Source organism: Cygnus atratus, chromosome 1 (genome assembly GCF_013377495.2).
Source record: "Cygnus atratus isolate AKBS03 ecotype Queensland, Australia chromosome 1, CAtr_DNAZoo_HiC_assembly, whole genome shotgun sequence".
Classification (NCBI taxonomy): domain Eukaryota; kingdom Metazoa; phylum Chordata; class Aves; order Anseriformes; family Anatidae; genus Cygnus; species Cygnus atratus.
The window spans coordinates 204,739,032-204,758,586 of record NC_066362.1 but is presented as its reverse complement, the minus strand read 5'-3'; the positions used below and the strand labels follow the sequence as shown (position 1 = coordinate 204,758,586).

Below are 19,555 nucleotides of genomic sequence, written 5' to 3'. Positions count from 1 at the left end.
TGGGTCTGGTATTTCTACTGACAATGAAACAGGGATCGGGTTTTCAAAATTGTACTTCAGGGAATGAGATATTAATCCCAGTGAGTTGCAGTGGGATTTGGGCCCCAAATCACCTAGGTTCTTCTGGAAATCTCACCTTTGGTCATTAAAATAACTTTCTGGCACTAGAAGAATATTATATTCTTTAATATGGACCAGCACAGAAGATTTATCCCATCTTCTTGCCTTATAAATATGAGAGAGATTATGTATTTGTATATCAAATAAATGAACAGCATGAATCAGCTTTTTGCTTATTTACTCAAAAGGTACTCCAGCCCTCTGGGATGTGACTGTACACATGTCATTGTGGGCTTCCTCACACAATGAATCCCGGTTTTGTGGTCTTTCTGTGGGCAGAGCAAGACACCTATTCTGTAAGTGTCAGCCTTGAGATAGCTGTCTGGATTTTTTTTCTCATATACCATGATCTACAATGACAGTTCTGCATGCCAAACTAGGCCTTCAGCAAAGTCTTGTGGACCTAACGCCTATGGTGTGTGTAAATGAGGGACTAAAAGGATCTTAGAAACCAATTCTGCTGCAGTTCAGCCCTTCCATTTTCCACCTGTGGCCTTGTGGAGCAAATGCAAATACGAAATGCTGTATGGGATCCTGCTGCTCTAGTAAGCTGTAACGGGACCTTCTGCATGCCAGTCCTGGCAGAAAATGGGGCCTTACTTTTGTCCCCAGAAGACAGGATGTTAAAACTGAGTATAGCGGGGAGATTCTTACTTTCTGGGAATTCTCTTTCAGGCCAGACCTTGAGAGCTAAATGGGAATGTGAACCTTCCTACGACGTTAACTTCATACTGAGATCTCAGAAATTTAGGCCAGGTCCTTCAAGCAGAGAGGTCTCATTCAGAAACACTGGTTTAACTCCAGTGATATTCCTGGGGTGAGTCTCATCTGGCCACATGAAGGGTCCAGAAGCAGGCTGTGGTGCATTGAAGCAGAAGTGTTTTTGTTGTGGAAATTTTGCAAATGAAAAATATCACCACTGATGTCAATATGAAATTTTGTTTCAGTCACAATCTATTTAATTTCCTCAGAACTTGTGATAAATTTGTAATGTTCCCTCCCCTTCCTTATTTTTAATGAATGTTCCTTAACAAGCCTCACTATTTCTCCTTATATAACTTTTTTTCCTTTGTTATTCAGGGTAAAAGGAAATGCTTCACTCATTTTAAGATGATCCATCTATATTTTCACCCTCACACAGCTGTTCAGTTGGAGACTGCAGGGAACTGATACGTGTTTGTCCCTCAAAAACAACTAAAAAAGCCCTGAATCTGTGACTCCCTGGGTGATCATCCTGTCTTAAGTATGAATGATCATCTGTCCTGATTAACCTCTACATATTGTCATCAGTGCTGTGTCCTTCCACGTTTAGGTTATCCCGGAGGCTGGTTGTTAATTTTAAGAATTCCCACTGGTCTCTAACTAGACTGAAGGGGAGACATTAACACAGTTTGATTCAGCAGCACAAAAATGTGTACAATATTTTTGGTATATGACTCAATTCTGGAAGAAATCTTGCTAGGCCGATGTTTCTCTGGTGTAAGTCAAAATCTGCAGAGTTGCAGAAGAGGCAAATCTGGGCAGCTCTTTTTTTTTTCCGTTTTAATGTTTTTTATTAAAAGTTTTGCTCGTTTTGGGTATGCAAGATTTGTGCACAACTTAATGGCATAATTATAACAGCCACATGCAGTACAGTGTACCTTAACTCCAGTATGTTGGTGACATTGCCAGAGGGAAAGATTCTTCGGATGTAGTTGAAATCTCCGACGTAAAGACTTCCATCAGACCCACAAGTTAGGGCAACAGGAGCCAGGAGTTTGTTCCCATCTGCAAGCCCATTGCAGCTTGGACAAGAAATGCTACGTCTACGGCCGTTGCCCATAATACTTCCAATTACAGGCGGCTGCTGGGAAATAAACTGGTTTTCCCCGTTTCCTTTATGCAGGATGCCTAGAGAGAGAAAGGAGTAATAAGGAAATTAAGGGTAACACAATGGCACTGCTGGATGCCAGCTGGGGAAGCTATTAAGTGGCAAGGGGGTGTATCATCACATCATATTTTTTTGTGATGGTTTCAAGGAGGGCCCCCTTATCTGAAGTAAGCATTTTTTATACAGCCCCATTACATTTTTTGCAAAATAAAAGTATATAGGGAGAACAAGACCGTCTTTACTTTTGAATGAAATACACTTTTCAGCATCTCATGAATTTTCACCTTCCTCTTCTGTCCCTCTTTGCCCTGTAATTTGCAGCCTACCAGGGAAAAAAAAATCACATAGCTCATGAAAAGATAAGAGACAAAAAAACATGGTGCATTCTCTAGAGAAATGTTTCATCTGCAAAGCTCAGAGGAGCTCTGCTTATGTTCCTTATAAGTGTAGTGTTTTCAGCAGTGGTGTGGGATGAATTTAGATGTTTGCTCCCATACCACTGCTATCATTCAGAGAGAGACAGTGCTTCCATCTTTTGAATGTATTCAGTGGAGGCTCATCAGCCTCCAAACCAGTCTTGAACCTCAATGCAGTCTTGAGCTCCCTTCAAGGACTCTGGCACCTTCCATTTTCCCTTATAACCCACAAAGCCTCTCATTTCTGCAAGTAGATTTGCACGTTGCAGGATGTGTAGGGGTGGATTTACAATCAATGGAAGGTTCAATCTGAATTCACTCCCCTTATTTATTTAAGGAATATTTTCCTTGTTAATCACCTTCTTTTAAGACACTGCAAAGTTAGAGATGCCTATATGTTTCATGGGCATTCATTTGCTTCACCATGGTCAGCTCCTCTTGGATTTACACACACAGCATTGCTCCTAAATACAAGTTACAATAAATAATTTGTTGTTAGCATATGTGGTAGAGTACTTGTGTGGGTCAGGTTTCTATCCTTTCCGTTTCTTGAATTCTTAATGATGACAAGCAGCTGGGCCTTGCAACAGAGCATTATCCTCCTGTTATGTGCTACAGTCAACCTACCACTTTGTATGTTGAGGGCATGGTGCTTGTCCAGGGACCATCCTCCAAGTTTGGAAGCATCAATTTCATAACCCTGAAGCACAGCCGTCCTCTTCTCCCACAGGATCAAGTCAGGACAAGATTCATACTCATAACCCACCGAAACTGAGCAAGAGAGAAACAAAAGACCCCTCTAGGTTAGTAACCTGGAAATGCACAATCAGCACACACAGAATTTCAGCTGAGCAGGGGTAAGAACAATTCTAAGTGCAACTGCCTATTTCATTTAAAATGTCATAATCATAATGTGGAGTCTTAATATTTCCCACTTTAAAGGCCATCCTGCATTTAAAAAGGTCAACACAGTTGTAGATGTTGGGCAAATGTGCTAAATATTTAAAAGGCGCTGTTTTAAAGACATATCTTAAAACAATGGCTATTCTAGAGCGTAAAATAATGCTGGGCTCCTAAATGGGAGCATTTTACTCCTACCTGCTATCTTTGATGTAAGACTGCATGTCAGGAATTTGCTAAAAATCATGGTCTCACTTGGAAAGTAAAGACATACAAATGAAGCGAGGGACAGTGAATCCCTCGAAGACAGCAGTCTTAGGCCAGGTTGACTTGTGGTCATTGTTAATGTCAAAAGGGTACACAGCAAAATGTGGTTTGACTTGCCATGATGTCTAATCAGAGTCTTTCAGGAGTAACTCTGCTGAACGTACTGGAATTACTTAGGAGTAAAATGATGTCAGTAGAAGGAGAATCACGTTTTTGACAGAATAATTATTTTCTCAGAAGCGCAAGACCCAGTTTCATTGGTCTGCTTTTCTTCTGCCCTACCAGATCTTTTCAGTACTAACAGCTGGAGCAGAGCAGAATTATAAGTTCTGAACAGATGAAAAGCAATTATATAGCTCATTTTTTGCCAGAAAAAAAAGAAGTCTGGTATCCTGAAAAGTGCTGAGCACTAAGTGAACTCAGGATCCCCCATCAAATATCACCCTTTGCAGGTTCACACAGTATCAGGGGAAGCTGTAGTTCAGGAAATAAAGACTTGATATTTTCCACTCTGCTGGTGGGTGTAATCACTGGAAGCCTGAACGCTGATGTCCTCAGACCTGCTTGTGTACCCTGGGGCTGCAGAGCTGCATCATGGAGTGATGCATCACCTGCATCATCTAGCATCTTGAAGAGCATGTAAACATAATATTTCAGTATGTGATATGAAGACGCTGCTTATTCTGGGCTCCAGACTGCGTAAGGTTCAGCAGGTTGTATCACCCAGCCTACTCGAGGCAGCTGAGTACAAGGAAGGCACCTCTTCTTCCTCTTCGAAAACATCTCCTCTAAAGAGACTTATCTTCTGTGGGGCTATAAGGCACCAGGGAACAATCCTTCTATCAACAAGAGCTATATTTGTTAGTTTGGGATCTCTCCCATGCTGCTAATATCATTGACTTGGCATCCTGAAAGGTCCAGTCTACGCTCAGCTGAAGACCTACACATAAATTTCCGCTGGCTGTTCATCAGATAGGAAAGAAAAACTGCAGAGCAGCATCATCTTACTCACTGCACACTCAAAATACCCTGTTCCTTCCAACATCATTGCACAGGGCTCACTACGTGAGGTCTGCGATGGCAGCAGGAACCGGAAAGAAGCGTGTCTCTGCATGGATATTATAGCCACAGCACAGCTTCCTGCTGCAGTGAGGACTTCAGGTTCCGTCCCTGCAGAATGGAAGGCATGGGCCATACTGCTTGGTGCTGTGGATGTGGCACCTGGAGTATGCAGAGCCCTTCCATCCTCTGCCCTGCAGCTTCTGACAGTCTTTTGCAGATGTAAGTGACTGCACGAGGTACAAAGGAGAAGAGCATCACTGCCTACAGCATCCCAGCTTGGGATGACATTCTTAAAAAGGTAATAAATGGGAAACTATAAGATCAGGGTAATCCTGAAGGTCAGACAGAAGGAGGGGAAGAGATTAAGACCCAGTTCTAAGGATTTATTTCAAAGAAGTGCTGACAACTTTCAGCTGTAGGTGAGAGGTAGCCAAATGCCTCTAGTCCCAGTTCATTCCTTCTGCATGGGTATGATGGTAGCAGCTCAGGACATATGCTGGGCCAAGAGCCAGAGAATAGATAAGCATTCGTCTGCTGGGAAAATGTGTGCTGTCTGAACATCTGGGCCCAATCCTCTCCAAGGAAACAGCAGTGAACCAGCAGGGACCATTTTATGTGTTAGCAGTTGGACCATAACAGTCTCCGACAACGTTTGTGCATTGCCACTCACCTGCTTCTAAAAAGAGACGCAGGCCCTGGGGTCACTTACCAAAAGCTTCTGAAAGCCCATACACCTTCTGGCTGTAGACGTCTGTCTTATCCCAGATGAAATAATAGGACAGGTCTGGAGCAGCTGCAAACCACTTTCTGAAGAGCCGCCCCTCGACGGCCACCATGAGGTGGACTTTCATCAGGTTGAAGGGGATGGTGGGGTGGGTCATGCTGATCCTCAGGACTGATTTGTAGCCAGCTGTGCGACTGCTCAGGTAACTCACTTTTATTTTACTACCGGAAACGTTAATCTCCTCCTGTAGAGCCTGTGGAAAAGCAATCCAGGAGTGTTAAATCAGCTCCGAGCAGACAGGAAACGGCAGTGAAGCTGCAATTAATCAAACACACCTTTATACAAGCTCTGGTAGACATGTCTAAAAAAGCACACCTAGTAGGCATCAATTATGAAATCAGATTTATAATTTATAGAGTTAGTTCTGGAAGCCAGGAATGCCTCCTCTTTCTCCATCTCTGTTACATCGGAGAACAGCAGTAGTGGGCGATTGCTGCTGTGGGGAAGCAACTGGGCCTACAGACCCAGTGCTTGGTGGGAACACCTGGAAGAAGTGGTGGGTGATTGTGGTGGGTGACTCCCTGCCAGGGCACCTATCTGCTGACCCTGACCTCTTGTCTAGAGAGAATTGTTGCCTGCCAGGGGCTCAAATATGATACATCGTGGTAAAAGTGCCAAGGGTTCTCCATGCGTTGGACTGTTACCCTCTGTGGCTATTCCATGCGGGCACTAGTGATACTAAGGGCAAATTGGAAACTATCAAACAGGATTTTAGAGCTCTGGGGATGGTGGTCAAGGATCTGGGAGCTCAGACATTTTCTCCTCAATCCTTCCAGGGAGGAGGGAGGAGGGGAGGAGGAGGAGACAGATTTTCCAGGCTGCGCCGCTGGTGTTGGCAACAGGCTTTTGGTTTCTGTGACCATGGGACCCTGTTTAAAGATAGACAACTGATGGGGAGAGATGGGATCCACCTCACTAAGCGGCACACGTGTCTTTGCCAACAGGTTGGCCAGCCTGGTAAGGAGGGCTTTAAACTAGGAAAGACTTGAGAAGAGAGTTACAGAGAGAGGGTAATCAGCAAAACATGGCTCAAGTTGGGGTGCCTCTTGTGGTGGTACATATGGGACACATGGAGCATCCTCTTTGACCCCTCCTGGGAAACCTACATGCTCGATTACCTCTCTGAATTGCCCATACAGTGAAATACACAGCATGGGGAATAAACAAGAATTAGAGACCTGTGTGTGGTCACAGGGCCACGATCAGACTGCAGTTCCAGAGACATGGTGGGATAGCTCGTGTGATTGGAATGCTCTCATGGACTGGCTACATGCCTTTTGGGAAAGACAGGCCAGGAAGGTGAGGTGGTAGAGCTGCTTTTTATGTGAGAGAGCAACTGGAATGTATCGAGCTCGGCCTACGGATGGGTGAAGACATGGCTTAGTGGGTGATATTGGTAGTAGGGTGATGGTTGGACCAGATGATCTTGAAGGTCTCTTCCAACCTTAATGATTCTATGATTCTATGATTCTAAGACTGAGTCAAGAGTTTATCAGTAAGTATCTTGTTTAAGTCAGTGTTTACAATGGGACTCGTTGCTAAAAGGAGTCCCTGGACTCATGGCGAAAGGAGCTTGGTGTCTGAGATGTCTCAAGCACAACAGTATAGCTTCCATTTTTTCTATCTTGGTAGGCTTCTGTAGTTGCTTACCTTTGCCTCCTGGCTTTTTCTTCCAATAAAATACCAAGCCCTTGGCATGTGGATTGTATCCTCATGGATGTTCCCAAGTCTTGACCATAACCTTCCATTCTCCCACGTCACTAATTGTGCTCCCATCCTCCCTCCTCTGACCATATCTCATTTCTTCTCCTTTACTCTTCTCTCCTTCCCTGTAACTTGTACTCTCCTACCTCACCTCTGGCCCTCTTTGCCCTGCCTAGCTCTAGCCTCTTTTTTTCCCCCTGTGTCTTGACCCTTATCTTCTGCCCTCACATTTGTTCCTACTCATCCTGGTGCTTGCTTAAAACTCTCTCCCATCTTACCTATGTGATGAAGCTCTTGACCTGACCTACCACCATCAACATCTTTCCCCTGCCTTGTTCTCTCCCTTTCCCTCCTTTTCCAAATTCATTAGTATTCTAGGTGAGTTGCTTTGTTTTCTCCTCCAGCCACACAGTGGGGATATTGCTGACTGACTGGGACGTTCACCTCACAGGTCTCCATTCCAGTACAGGATTTCACAGAAGACTGAAGGACAGCAGGGAAAGTTTTGTCTGACCCTGTTCTGCTTTGAGAATAGAGGAGACTCAGTAAAGATGGGATTTTCAGGTAATTTACCTGCTAAAGTATAATCAGATCTTAGCATTATTATTATTCATTTTTAGTTGGAGAAATGCAGGGATATTTTCTGGAAGGCAATGCAGTGGACATCCCCTACATCATGATGATTCTCCTGTGCAAAATGGTGATGAAGGGCATTTCTTTCTCAATTCTTTTGGGAAAAGAAATTAGTTGTTACTTTTCAGAAAATTTCATCCTTAGGTAAGCACCCAACATGGTCACTTTCAGCACAAGCTGGCAACCTTTGGGAAACTTTGAAAGATTAAGGTAGAAGCTTAGCAGCAAGCCTGAAAACTTGGTCTGATAATGGGATGTGTCAGGAGGTCATAACTAGCTCTGTTCTCTCCTGCACCACTTCTGCAATTCTTTCATGTGCTGGGCCCAAAATGAGCTATGAAAATACTTCCCCAGCAATAATCAGCTTTCATAATGCTAAGGGCACAGAGGCTGGAAGGCAGGTGGGTCAAGAGATCCTCCCATCAGGAAGGGATCACAGCTGTCCTGGGGCTCTCCATGCCACTTCTGCGCCTCCCACACTCAGTTCCCTCTGTGGGAGCAGTAAAATTCCCTGATGTGACAACTTGCTCATCTCTTACAGGTTTTCTAGTTAGAGTTATAAATAACGACAAATGTTGTAATCTGCCCCCTGAAAAGACCTCTTCTAAGCTATTATCCAAGGCCTAACACTTTTTCAAGTGATAACTTACAACCTCTGGGCTTGCAGCACTTGACAAACGGACACATCCAGAAGTTAAAGTGCTGTTCCACCGTGCTCATAAATATTTACTTTCTCTAATGCAGCCTTTTAAATTTACATATCTCAGCGCTTAGGAAGCTGAAAAATGACAGAACTGGGAAAACCCAGGATTTTTAAATATATTTTCAGAGCTCAGCAACAAGCTGGGCTGGGACCAGGCTCAACCAGAGATCAGCTGAGCCAAGCTGCAGTAAAGGTGGTCCCTTGCATCAAATCTGTCCTCATATGTAACCCCTTTAGGAAAAAGCCAGACAGAAATAATTGTCACTGAGGTACTATTTGCAATGTCTGGTTCAAATCCCTGTCAGAAATAATTATTTCTCTCTGTCATGATCTGTCTCTGCTGTCTACCGTTTCAGAGGAAGGGTCAGCACAGTGGTATCGAGGCACTGAGCAGCACAAGGGATTGTGTTTAAGGGTGCCTCCTTGAAGATCTGGTTCAAATGGTAATTCAGATTATCCGAAATGCATTTGTAGTTTGTAAGCAGTACTAAACTAGCAACAAAGTAGGGTGGGAGAAGGATAATCCAATAGGACGCTGGTGGGACAAGAGGGAAAAATAAACTTTAAAATACTCTGAATACACAAAAAGTAATGATGGCTGACTTGTGTACTTACTTCTCTTTGATAATTGCTGCTTTGTCCAGACAAATTCATATGCTGTGTCCAAGACTAGGGCTCCTGGAGTTTATCACAACCTAAGCAAAAGTGGTCGAGCCACCAGCTCAGTCAGAAGAGCTGGAGCTTCAGACTTACGAGGGATTTTCACCACTTAGCAATTTTCACTGCCTTGTTCCCTTCAAACCTGGGTGGTGATCTATGTTTGTGCTAGTAGCAAATTCTTCCACTCTTTGCATGAGACAATGTAGAAAATATTGTCTCTGTGTGCAGGGTTAAATGTTTTTCTTACAGCTACTCTTCACTCTGCCAGTATATAAGGCAAGAAACTATCAGTCTTTTTTTTTTTTTTTTTTTTAATGCAACGCTCAGAAGGAATTTTGAGAAAGAAAGGCATTTAGGGCCTGATTCGGGGACCTTAGCACAAGCACCTAGTGCCTTTGAGATGTCATATGGTATCCAAAACCTCTGCATGGGGATGACTGATCTGACATGGAACTTCTTGGGATCTCCACCTTCCTGAAGCTACAGGTAGAGGTCTGAAGGGACTCTTCAAGGCACCTTAAATGGCATCAAATCCGTGTTTAGGCACCTGAATCTAACACTTAAAATGTATTATTTAGTCTTTTGAATGCATCCATGTAGAGGACACTGCATGTATTTGTTGAATATCATGAGGTTCCTATCTGCCCACTCCTTTAGCTTGTAAAAATCCCCTTCCCAGCCCTGCCATCTGCCTGTCAACTCCTCCCAGCTATATTCTTTACTATTATATTTAACATTTCTCTAATGTGGACTATGTATTATAAAATGCAGCTGCAGAAGCTGACAGCTAGGCTATTTTATATTGTATGTATACCCAGTACAGGAATGAAAAGTAGTCTGTTTATGAACTGAAGTGTACAGTCAGGACTCTGCTATAATAGCAGAGTCTCTTCCATGACTCCTGTATCACAAACTCTTTTACCTTCACCCGTCAATATTTGAGGAAGAATACAGTTTTATAGGTTTTGGCTCAACCACTTGGCATGTGGGAAAAGTACTGTTCATCATGTCGTATGGGGGACTTACTCAAATTTAGGAACCTAAAAGTCAGGAGACTCCTCTAAGCTACTCTACCAGGTCTCTCCATTGGCAAAAGGAAGAGATAGGTTCTTCAGGTGAGTCTTGCCATATTAACTTAAGAGTGGGATTCAATTCCAGTTTAACCATCTAAATCCTACAACTAAATCCAGTCATTGACTTATAAGTGTGTGTATATGAGCTAGGCATCTAAACATTGATTATAGTCAGCAGAGATCTAACCAATACTGTCAGTGGGAATCTGATACCTTCAAGATGGTCAGTTTAATTGATCTGTAGGCTCTGCTGACAGTATTGATTAGATTTCTGTCAGGTTTAATGGGAGCTCGAACATCCAGCACACCTCCAGATGACTGTAGGTGAACACCTGATTTAGACGCCTTAATCTCAAAATGAATCCCACTTAATTACATTCCATAACTACAGGTGTCCAGTGCCATTTGGGATGTCCACGTTATGTGTGACATTCACAACGGTTTGGCAGATGTAATGCAAGACACTGATAGGAGAATTATTCTGAATTGCCAGTTGGAGACCAAGCATGATATTTGCAGGGCATTTCAAATAGCACTACACATCTATAGTCAGGAAATCGTATCGAACCATTGCTTATGATCTACATCCCTGGCTGCTTTCACAGTCAATAGACAGACACACTGTTATTGAAGAGAAATTATAGAATGTTTTAGTTTGATAGATATAATTAACAAAATCTAACAAGTACCCTACCAAATAATGAGTGAGGTTGAGTGAGATTTTGATTATAGTATCACTGTATCAAATATTTGCTTCTTTCAGCACTGAACATTGCCTTTCATGGTGCTTGTTGGAATAAGAAGAAGAGATGTAAAAACTGAACTGAAAATTTGCAATCTGATGGACATTACAAGATATGAGACTTATTTAGTAATTAAGCTGGGACAAACCCAGGGCCTCTAATTGGAAATTAGTGTGAGAAAAGTTCACAGGATTTGGCCCAGAGGGAAAGGTAAAGAGACCACTAGCTTCATTTGTTCAGTACCTGGTTCAGTACCTGGTGTTCCGCAATTAGAAGATATGAAGTGACTTCTCTCCTCATTAACGCTACCGAAACCTCAATGGAGTCAAGCAGGAAGCACACAATTTGTCGCTACACTTGTTATTATTTCTACCTTGGCAGGTTATTATTTGTCACTAAAAGCAATACCCAGGGTACACTGAATGCTGGCATCTAAGACCCAGGGAATAACATGCCCAAGAAAGGAAAGCTTGAATTCTGCTACATCCATGTGTAGCAGTGAGTATTTTTACAGAGAATGGGTACTTGAGTTGTTTGCATCATTCAGTTTCCACTCAGTAAAATACTTTGAACCCATGGTAGGTTGTTACAATTACTTTATGTGACCCATATGTCCTTAAACACCAGGAAAATGGGGATGAGGAATAAAAAAACCACCCTCCCACTCTGCTCAGCCATCCCATGTGTCATGAAATGCAATAAAACCCAGGTGCTCCACACGCTGGCCGTTTGCCAGGCCATTCTCTGGCTGACTGACGCCCCAGCAGTGTCGCAGACTGAGGGCTGTGTCTTCAAAACCCAAGGAATTTCACACCCCATACCCTCCCACTGAAGTCTTTAATGCCCAGCAGATCAAAGTTGCTCCTGAGCAGAAGAAAAGCATGAATATAAGAAACTCCTAAGCCTTGCACTGTGCTTTAGAGTACTGACTGCCAAAGGGCTGCCAGAAGGTCGCTGCAGGTTGCACAGGGTCCCAGTTGAATTCCTGGGTGAATTTTGCCTTCCAAGACGAAGGCAAAGCAGAGCCAACGTAGGTTTGCACTGCCAGCCACAAGTGCTTTGTCTCCATCTCTCAGGGAAAAGGGAAAACAAACCTTCTGGCTACGTGTGTGCTCGTGAGTGTGTGCTCCTGGCAAACGTCTGAAAAATGGGGAGACAAACTAGGAGCGCTTCTTTTTAGCAAAGCAGGGGGGTAGGGAAAAACACAGAAGCATAATATCGTTCAATTTGGTCAAAGCAGCCAAAAGGATAGAAAGGAACTGGGTCATCTTCTTCTGAGCTCATACGGTTCATACCTGGATTTCAGGAACAATAGGACCTTTCTCTGAGCAGGAACTTGCAAAAGCTGTCAGCGGGGATGGCGAGACCACAGGGTTGGGCCGAGCAAAGTTACTGAGATCACAGCTGGGGATCTCATTCTCCTCGTGCCTCATGACGATGGTTTCCATGACGAAGAAGCGATCCCAGGGCAGCCACAGCGTGTGCTCCTGCGTGATGAAGGGAGCCCGCTCGAAGTGCAGGATAATGGAGATCCCGCCGATGGTAACAAGATCGAAGCTGTTTTAAGAGATGGAAAACAAGGTTAGTGCAAGCAACACCCCGTGTGTTTGTAGCAAGGAAATATGTTTGTAGCAGAAAAGTAATCACAAGTCCTCATAGGCCACAGGAATACCATCACTCACATTTTACAAATATAAAAACTACAGCTCAAAGAAGCTTTTGTTGGGCAAGAGCAAGCGGAATAGGCAGGAGTACCAACTTGGCTTCTTTGCCTGTTATGCACTTGTACATTAAAATATTCCCATCCCTTTTTTTTTGAGACAAATGTTTGTCTTTGCTATTAGTTTTCTAGTGTTATTTGACCATACATGTTCATTTTCTTTTTTCTTAAAGTATTTTTCATCCCAACAGAGTCACAGACTGGATCAATTCACATGCTGAAATAAACTATTTGGAAAGTGGTTTCTCTGACAAGCCAGCATATAAATTGTCTTGGCATCCACTGCTAACCTGACTAATACCTAATGCAAGTCAGGAACATGTGGAGCCCAGTCGCAGACTGAACCTACTGTACTAGGCACGGGGAAGAAATGAGGACCAGAAAGGCAGTCACTGTGCCCAGCACTCAGCACTTATACACATATCCTTTTTTGACTCTTAATCATTTACAACAGCGCAGGTAAGTCACTGCCCGTGGTCCAATTACCGTCTGAAACTTCGTCCTATGCTACCCCCAGCCAAGTGGCTTTTCTGTCTGCGTTAGTGCTAGAGAATATCATGTTGGGTTAACAGACAGCCCTCCAGAGCTGTCTGAAAGGATGTTATCTCAGGAAGGAAAATATTCTTCTTCTTGATGTAAAGATGTTGGGATAGAGAGTGCTGTTTGTTTGTTTTACCTTCATGCTATATTTAACGAAGCACCACAGGATATATCTATAATGTATAGACACAAACAAGAGGCACAACTGAGGAAGGAAGAGATTTCAGCACAAATTGAAGACCTCTTGTTTTTGTTTGTGCTTTTTTTACTTCTTTCCTTCAGTATCTATTCTGTTGCAATGCCAGACGCATGTTTCAGGCACAGAAAGTTTTCTCTTCCCTGCTTCTCACTTGAGATGCTTGGAGCTGGTGTATGACAAGCTTGCAGTTGTGTGAGAGGCTCGCTGGCTTCAGCATTGCTGCTCATGTGCTTTAGAGATGTGTGCTGAAGTATTTCCCTGTGCATGAGGAGCAGGATCTGAAAGCATGCTGACAGCCCAGAGCCAGCCTTGATGACCCTTGTAATTACAAGGTAAGTAAGATGATGAAAAAAAGTATCTAAAATTATTTTGTAATTAATTCTGAGGCTTTCAGATCTGCTGCAAAATCCCCAGAGGGGAAACAAAAGGTACAAATTACTTCTAAAAAATCTTTGGCAAGCAATCACTAAAGACATTATTATTATTATTATTATTTATGGACAATAGACTGAGGTGCCATTTAGTAAATATAATTATGAAAAGAGAGTTATTCAGGAAAGAATGTTAATCGAGTCCATGGAAGGGAGAGGAAAGCATTTGAAAAACCTAACGACGTGTTTATTCTACCACTCAACTGGGGACATCGACTTCCCAGACCTATGGAGCTTGGCTTGCAAGAGCCTGAGGAGTAACTTGCAGGTCCTTGCCAGCAAAGCCTCGCAGCATTTGTACTTTGATGAGGGTATTTTTAACAGTCAATTAGCATTTGGCAAGCCCTGCAGCTAGGAGGGCAAAGCTCTCTTTGCAGGAAACTGGGCATTAAAAGGGGCAACAGGAGGAAAGAAACAAACATTACAAATGATGCCCAACATGTTTTTAGGCAAGTGGGGAAGAGGTTTTATTTGGAAACACCTCCGTTTTGCTCCTTTGTGAGTGGTTCTTGGCTTCGACGAGCCTTGGTCAGGGATGGTAACCTGTCTGGGGAAACAGCCTCGCCTCTCCTGCATCTGCAAAACAGGGCGCAGAAGGGAAAGCATCACCTCCACGTCAGGCTCCAGTGGCTGGGAAAGCACAGAGGTGCAGTCTTTTGCAGCAGGTACTGCTGCACGTGAGCTGTTCTTTCTGGAGTCTCAGGGTGCAGCTTGGAAGTTACCTCGATGAACTGAACAAAAAAACTAAAAGCAAAACCAAACAGAAAAACCTAAACTGAAAACACCCTCATCCCAGCTTCCCTTAGTGAAATTAAATTTAACAGGAACAAAACCATCTTGGGATTGAAAGAATGAGATAATTTTATTTCTGGTTTTGCTGCTGTTCTCTGATGTCTTTTTTATCACTCTAAAAAAAATCATACTTGTACCGTCATATTGTTCTGTTTTTCTTAAAAGACTCTGGAGAGACAGGCCAAAGGCTGAAATTCTCTATTTATCCACAATGCAGACTCAAAGGAAAAAAAAATAAGCACAGAATAGTGTAACCCTTTCTCATCTCTTTGCTCTGAAAGGCCAACGTATTCACTTTCCGAGAAGGCTGATGCCCACGTTGCTGAATGTGATAGTGGGGAGATGAGACTGGAAATATCTGGAGACTTCCCTGTCTGTTTATTAACAGTGCCCCCACAACCATGTGATGACTTATGGCCTTTATAAACTACCAGATTGATCAAATTTAAAGCTTTATTTAAAAAATGTGGTTTATAATCCAGTACAAAGACTTTGTTCCATCTATTAACTTGCTTTACAGAGAAATCACACAACACAGTGGTTTCAGAGCTGGCATTTCATCTTCATGCCTTGTTACCTGAATAGAGTCTGTCCCAATAATTAGTCTAGAATCACATGTAAGCCTTTACGTTCTCAAAGAGTTGAGCTGGGAGGAGCAGGGATGATTTCATGAACAGACTAAGTAACGTGACTTAAATAGGACCAGGATTTCACCACTGGAGACTGTATCTGGCTGCTGTAATGGGAGTGGAACCTACCTGCAGAGACCTGGGATACACTGAACCATTCACAGGGGTGAAAAATTCACTTCACTGTAATTTTAAAACTGAAATTTCACTTACAGTACTCATTTTGAAACTTGGTCATGCCAAAAAAAAAAATTACTAAAGCAACAAAATCAGCTTAGGAGCCAATCAAGTTAAGCTGATGCAATTCTGTCTTTAAACTCCCTTACTTTAAAAACACAGTTATTGCCCTGCTATCAGTAAACTGATTTGCTAAATCAATTTAAGGGAACTCAGTGCACGTTTTCAAGAATAGATATTCCTATAGTGAATATGCCAAATAATAAAGGCAGTGAGTTTTAAGCAGTTATCTCATAACCTCTGGAACACGGTAACTGCTTGCATGCGTGCTCCCATTTTTCTTCCAACCTGAATGACAACAAAGATGGACTGGATGACCCCGTATGACTGTGCAGTGCCACGGAATGGAAATGCATGCAGCCTGTTACTGTAGTTCAGGAGAAGCTACTTTTTGCTTAAGAGCATCAACTTCTTAAACCACGGCGACTCAATCACACGAAAACTGCACTGTGGAAAAGCTGATCAGAAGAGAGATGCTTCTTCCTAAATGGCCTAATTCTGAAAACCATCAAAGTACATAATAGAAACAGCAACAGCGTAATTCTTTATGTGACTTTGAAACTGTTTTACAAATAGTATTCAATAAATGCTGTTAAAATCAGTAAGGGAGGCGAGTAAATGTTGCCTCCCTTTCACAGGATGGTTGGCTGGCCTAGCAAAGGTTCAGAGATGCATCTAATGTTGCCTGCTAAACTGGCAACAAGACTAGGATTAGAATTAAAGGAAGTCTAACGTCATTTTCTGCCCTGATAATTTTAGTCTGAATGCTCTTGAAGTTTTCAAGGTAATTTTCAGAAAGCTTTGCCACTGTGGAAGTCACTGGATTCTTGTGCTCTTTAAGAAGGGGCTTTCACCTGCTTATTTATTACCTCCAGAGTACAGCGATGCACTGCCCTTCCATTTGAGAAAATACCTGCATGTATGCCTTAGACAATTTTGGAAGGTATTTTTATGATTCAAGAGCCTCAGGACCACAACTGGACCATTTGTTGAAAGTCGTGTTGAAAGACCGGCACGAGACTTCCGTAGAAGCAGAATAATCTGAGGGGAAGGTGAAGAAAATGAGATCAGAAGAGCTGACACTGCGCTGCCTGGGGTTCGAACACCAGCAGCTGCCGCCAGAAATCCCAGCTTCAGGATGAGTCCCACATGCTCTCAGATTCCCTCGTCTGAGGCAGCTGATCTCTGTCACTTGTGTCATTTGGACCTCAGCGTCTGTCAGGGGCTGAGTCAGCAAATGGCAGCACAGAGCTCCTTGAAACCAATTTAACTTCTGGAGGCTGGCAGCGGGCCCTAAGGAACCAGCAGTTCACTGAGGGTTGGTGGAGCATACTGATGCTGCAGCTGCATTGCTTTCTGCCTGGCTCCCTGGCTGAGCTGGAGGCTGGGGAGGACGTGGTGTGAAAGGCACACCCCTGGCTTGATCTGCCAGCAGAAGTAGCCTTATAGCTGAAGTGGAAAGAAATAGTAACTCAAATATTGAAAGGTGCAGGGATAGCACTGCCCACCTCTTGCCCTCTTACGCTTGTTGGCTAGAGGTGTGGTTAAAGGCAAGGTCCCTCTGTTTTAAGTACAGTGCAATTGCAAAGCAAAGAGATGGTCCGTTCCTCAGCGTACTTGTAATCTACATGAAATATTACACATAGTAATTGCGTATTGTATAGGGCAAGAAAACAAGCAGACAGGAAAAAGGTTATAGCAGGCATTACTGTCCAGGAGTTTCACAGATATATATGTTCTAATATACGCAGATTTTGTGCTAGTCTATACACAGCAATTTGATGCTGAGTGCGCAGTTTGAAAGCAAAGTATGTTCATGCAAAGTGTGTTCAGTGAGTCTGATAGACACTCATAGCATAAATGCGCAAGACTTTTTCCTTTTTGCAGTAATGCCTAAGCTATAGAAACTACAAAGGCATCCTTTTCTGAAGGAGACCACTAGTTTTCCACGGATGCCTCTTTATTGTCTAGATGTCATTGTCATATCATACAATAGATGTAGCATCACTAAGAAAGCCTCCTAGTCACCATCAGTGTTAGAGTAGGTGCAAAAACCCCCGAGCATGAACAAGGCAGCATTAATCACATGTTGCTAGCACACATTCCTCTCTTTCATTGTAATTCTATCAGCTTCTCTGGCCAAGTCAAACCTTTAATGAAAGTGGTGAATTGGAGAGGTGCTAAAATCTATAAATCCTCTCCCAAGTGCTAGTGGTTAGTAGTCAATACATAGGGCATGTGCAGCTGGAACCCCTAATATTTCATTTTTGTTCTTAAAAGAAAGGGAGCCAATTAGCACTGACAGACAAAAGATAAGATGAAAGACTTTCCCGATTTGCAATGGTTTTGTTTTGGTTGAGTGTGATTGTTCAGATTTTAAGCACTTGCCTCTAAAACAACTGTAATTTTAATGACTTCTTTCTAATCATTTCAACATGAATTAACAAGAATAGAACTGAAGGAAACATCTTTTCTTTACACGCATGTGCAGTTCATTGCCTAATTGTTGGCTAATGATTCTAGTTTATATTACAAAGTTAATAAATAATAAAAATAACAACCAGCAACAACAATAAGGCATCAACATCTTCAAAATATATAAACAATAAATGTGCCCTTGGAAGTTCTTCTTTAGTGTTGATAGCATTAATACTGCTTGAACACTGTAAATCCTGTTAAGATATCCTACCTGCCATCCTGTCTGCTGATTGTGTACCCAAAAAGAGGATTGTTGACAAAGCTGATGTTGACTCCAACTAGAGGGGTCCCGTCCGCTGTCATCACCTGGCCTCGAATCACACATGCATGTCTGGATGAAGAAGGAGAGAAACGATAAGAAATGGTAAGTCTTTTGACAAATGGAGGATTTTCCTCTATTTCTGGGGCTTGGAGCTCCTGTTAATTAGGCAGCCCAAGCCCTTTTGTCCTGGAAAGCGTGGGGCCATGCAGTCTGGCCTGATGGTGGCATGCTGCTCTTGAAGATTTTCTCAGGAGAAAAAGAACATTCATGTAAGAACATTCGACACTGAGGCTTACCTTTAACCTACTCTTGAAAAACACAACTGCTGCAGCATATACTTCACGAACTATGAGCTTCTGTAGGGTTCACAGCATCACATTGGAATTTGCTGTAACCAGCTAAGTTTCACAGTGCCTTGACAATACTGCCCTAACTAAGGGCAAACCACATTTTAGAATCAAAGAGAACAGAAGCATACTAAGTACTGCACGGACATATTTACAGCACAGAAGCCCTCAGAGGTAAGAGGCACACTGGGCTTGGCGGCTTTTATTTCATCCAGATTTCACAAAGACCCTTAAGTTACCACTTGGGAAGAACATGACAGATAATTTGCTAGGTTCAGATAGCTTTCCTACAAAATGTTTGAGGAATGGAGCAAGGTAACAAGACGGGCTTTTCCTTCCTGTCTTTTTCGTTCCAAGTTTGGTAGCTTGCACTATTTTATAGACTACGTGTATTCCAATTACTCTACGCTCTGTAATGTGCTCTTTTATCTGGGGATCTCAAGGATCTTTACAAACATTGATTAATACTGCATGATAGGTATTTTACAGAGAAAGCAAATAAAGCAGAGTGGTTTTCAGTTGTCCAAGGTCAGGCAGAAAATCTGCAGTAAAGCCAAAGACAGATTTTCTGGGTTCTTATTCCAAAGCCTGTTTCCAGACCTCTAAGTCATTGCTATGCTGCTACCTGAGGAGCTTTCTGTAAAGACAAAGCATCACACGTCTGTGAGAGTGTCTGAGCCCAATTGCTGGCTGAGGCCAACTATTTTTCTGAGCAACAACAGCAAATTGTGGTGTCAGTGTGCTAACATGACCCGGTGAGTGATTTTCCTTGCTGTTGTCCTGGTGGAGAGCGGAGATTGAAAGCCAATGTTTCTACAGGTGTGGGACCAGTTCTCAGCAAGAGTAAATCATCCCAGCTGCACTCGCTATCTACCCACTTGAGCTGAGAAATGTCACTTTACTGGTTCACTCAGGCAAATGATATCTGCACTGTTTTGTAACGTTGATTTCATAAACACTTGAGAGATCAAGTTATTTTCTTTGA

The 19,555-nt window shown here is 42.8% G+C and overlaps 1 protein-coding gene across 1 annotated transcript in view; it reads right to left on the bottom strand.

Moving 5' to 3' along the window:
• Positions 1-19,555, bottom strand: part of TENM4 (teneurin transmembrane protein 4) — a 338,371-nt gene that overhangs the window by 61,547 nt on the left and 257,269 nt on the right. Inside the window, exons 16-20 of the mRNA XM_035560436.1 lie at positions 18,173-18,292; positions 12,231-12,492; positions 5,345-5,612; positions 3,034-3,177; positions 1,761-2,010 (exon numbers count right to left, since the gene is read on the bottom strand). Of these exons, the coding sequence (XP_035416329.1) occupies positions 1,761-2,010; positions 3,034-3,177; positions 5,345-5,612; positions 12,231-12,492; positions 18,173-18,292 (1,044 nt within the window). The remainder of the gene's footprint in view (positions 1-1,760; positions 2,011-3,033; positions 3,178-5,344; positions 5,613-12,230; positions 12,493-18,172; positions 18,293-19,555) is intronic.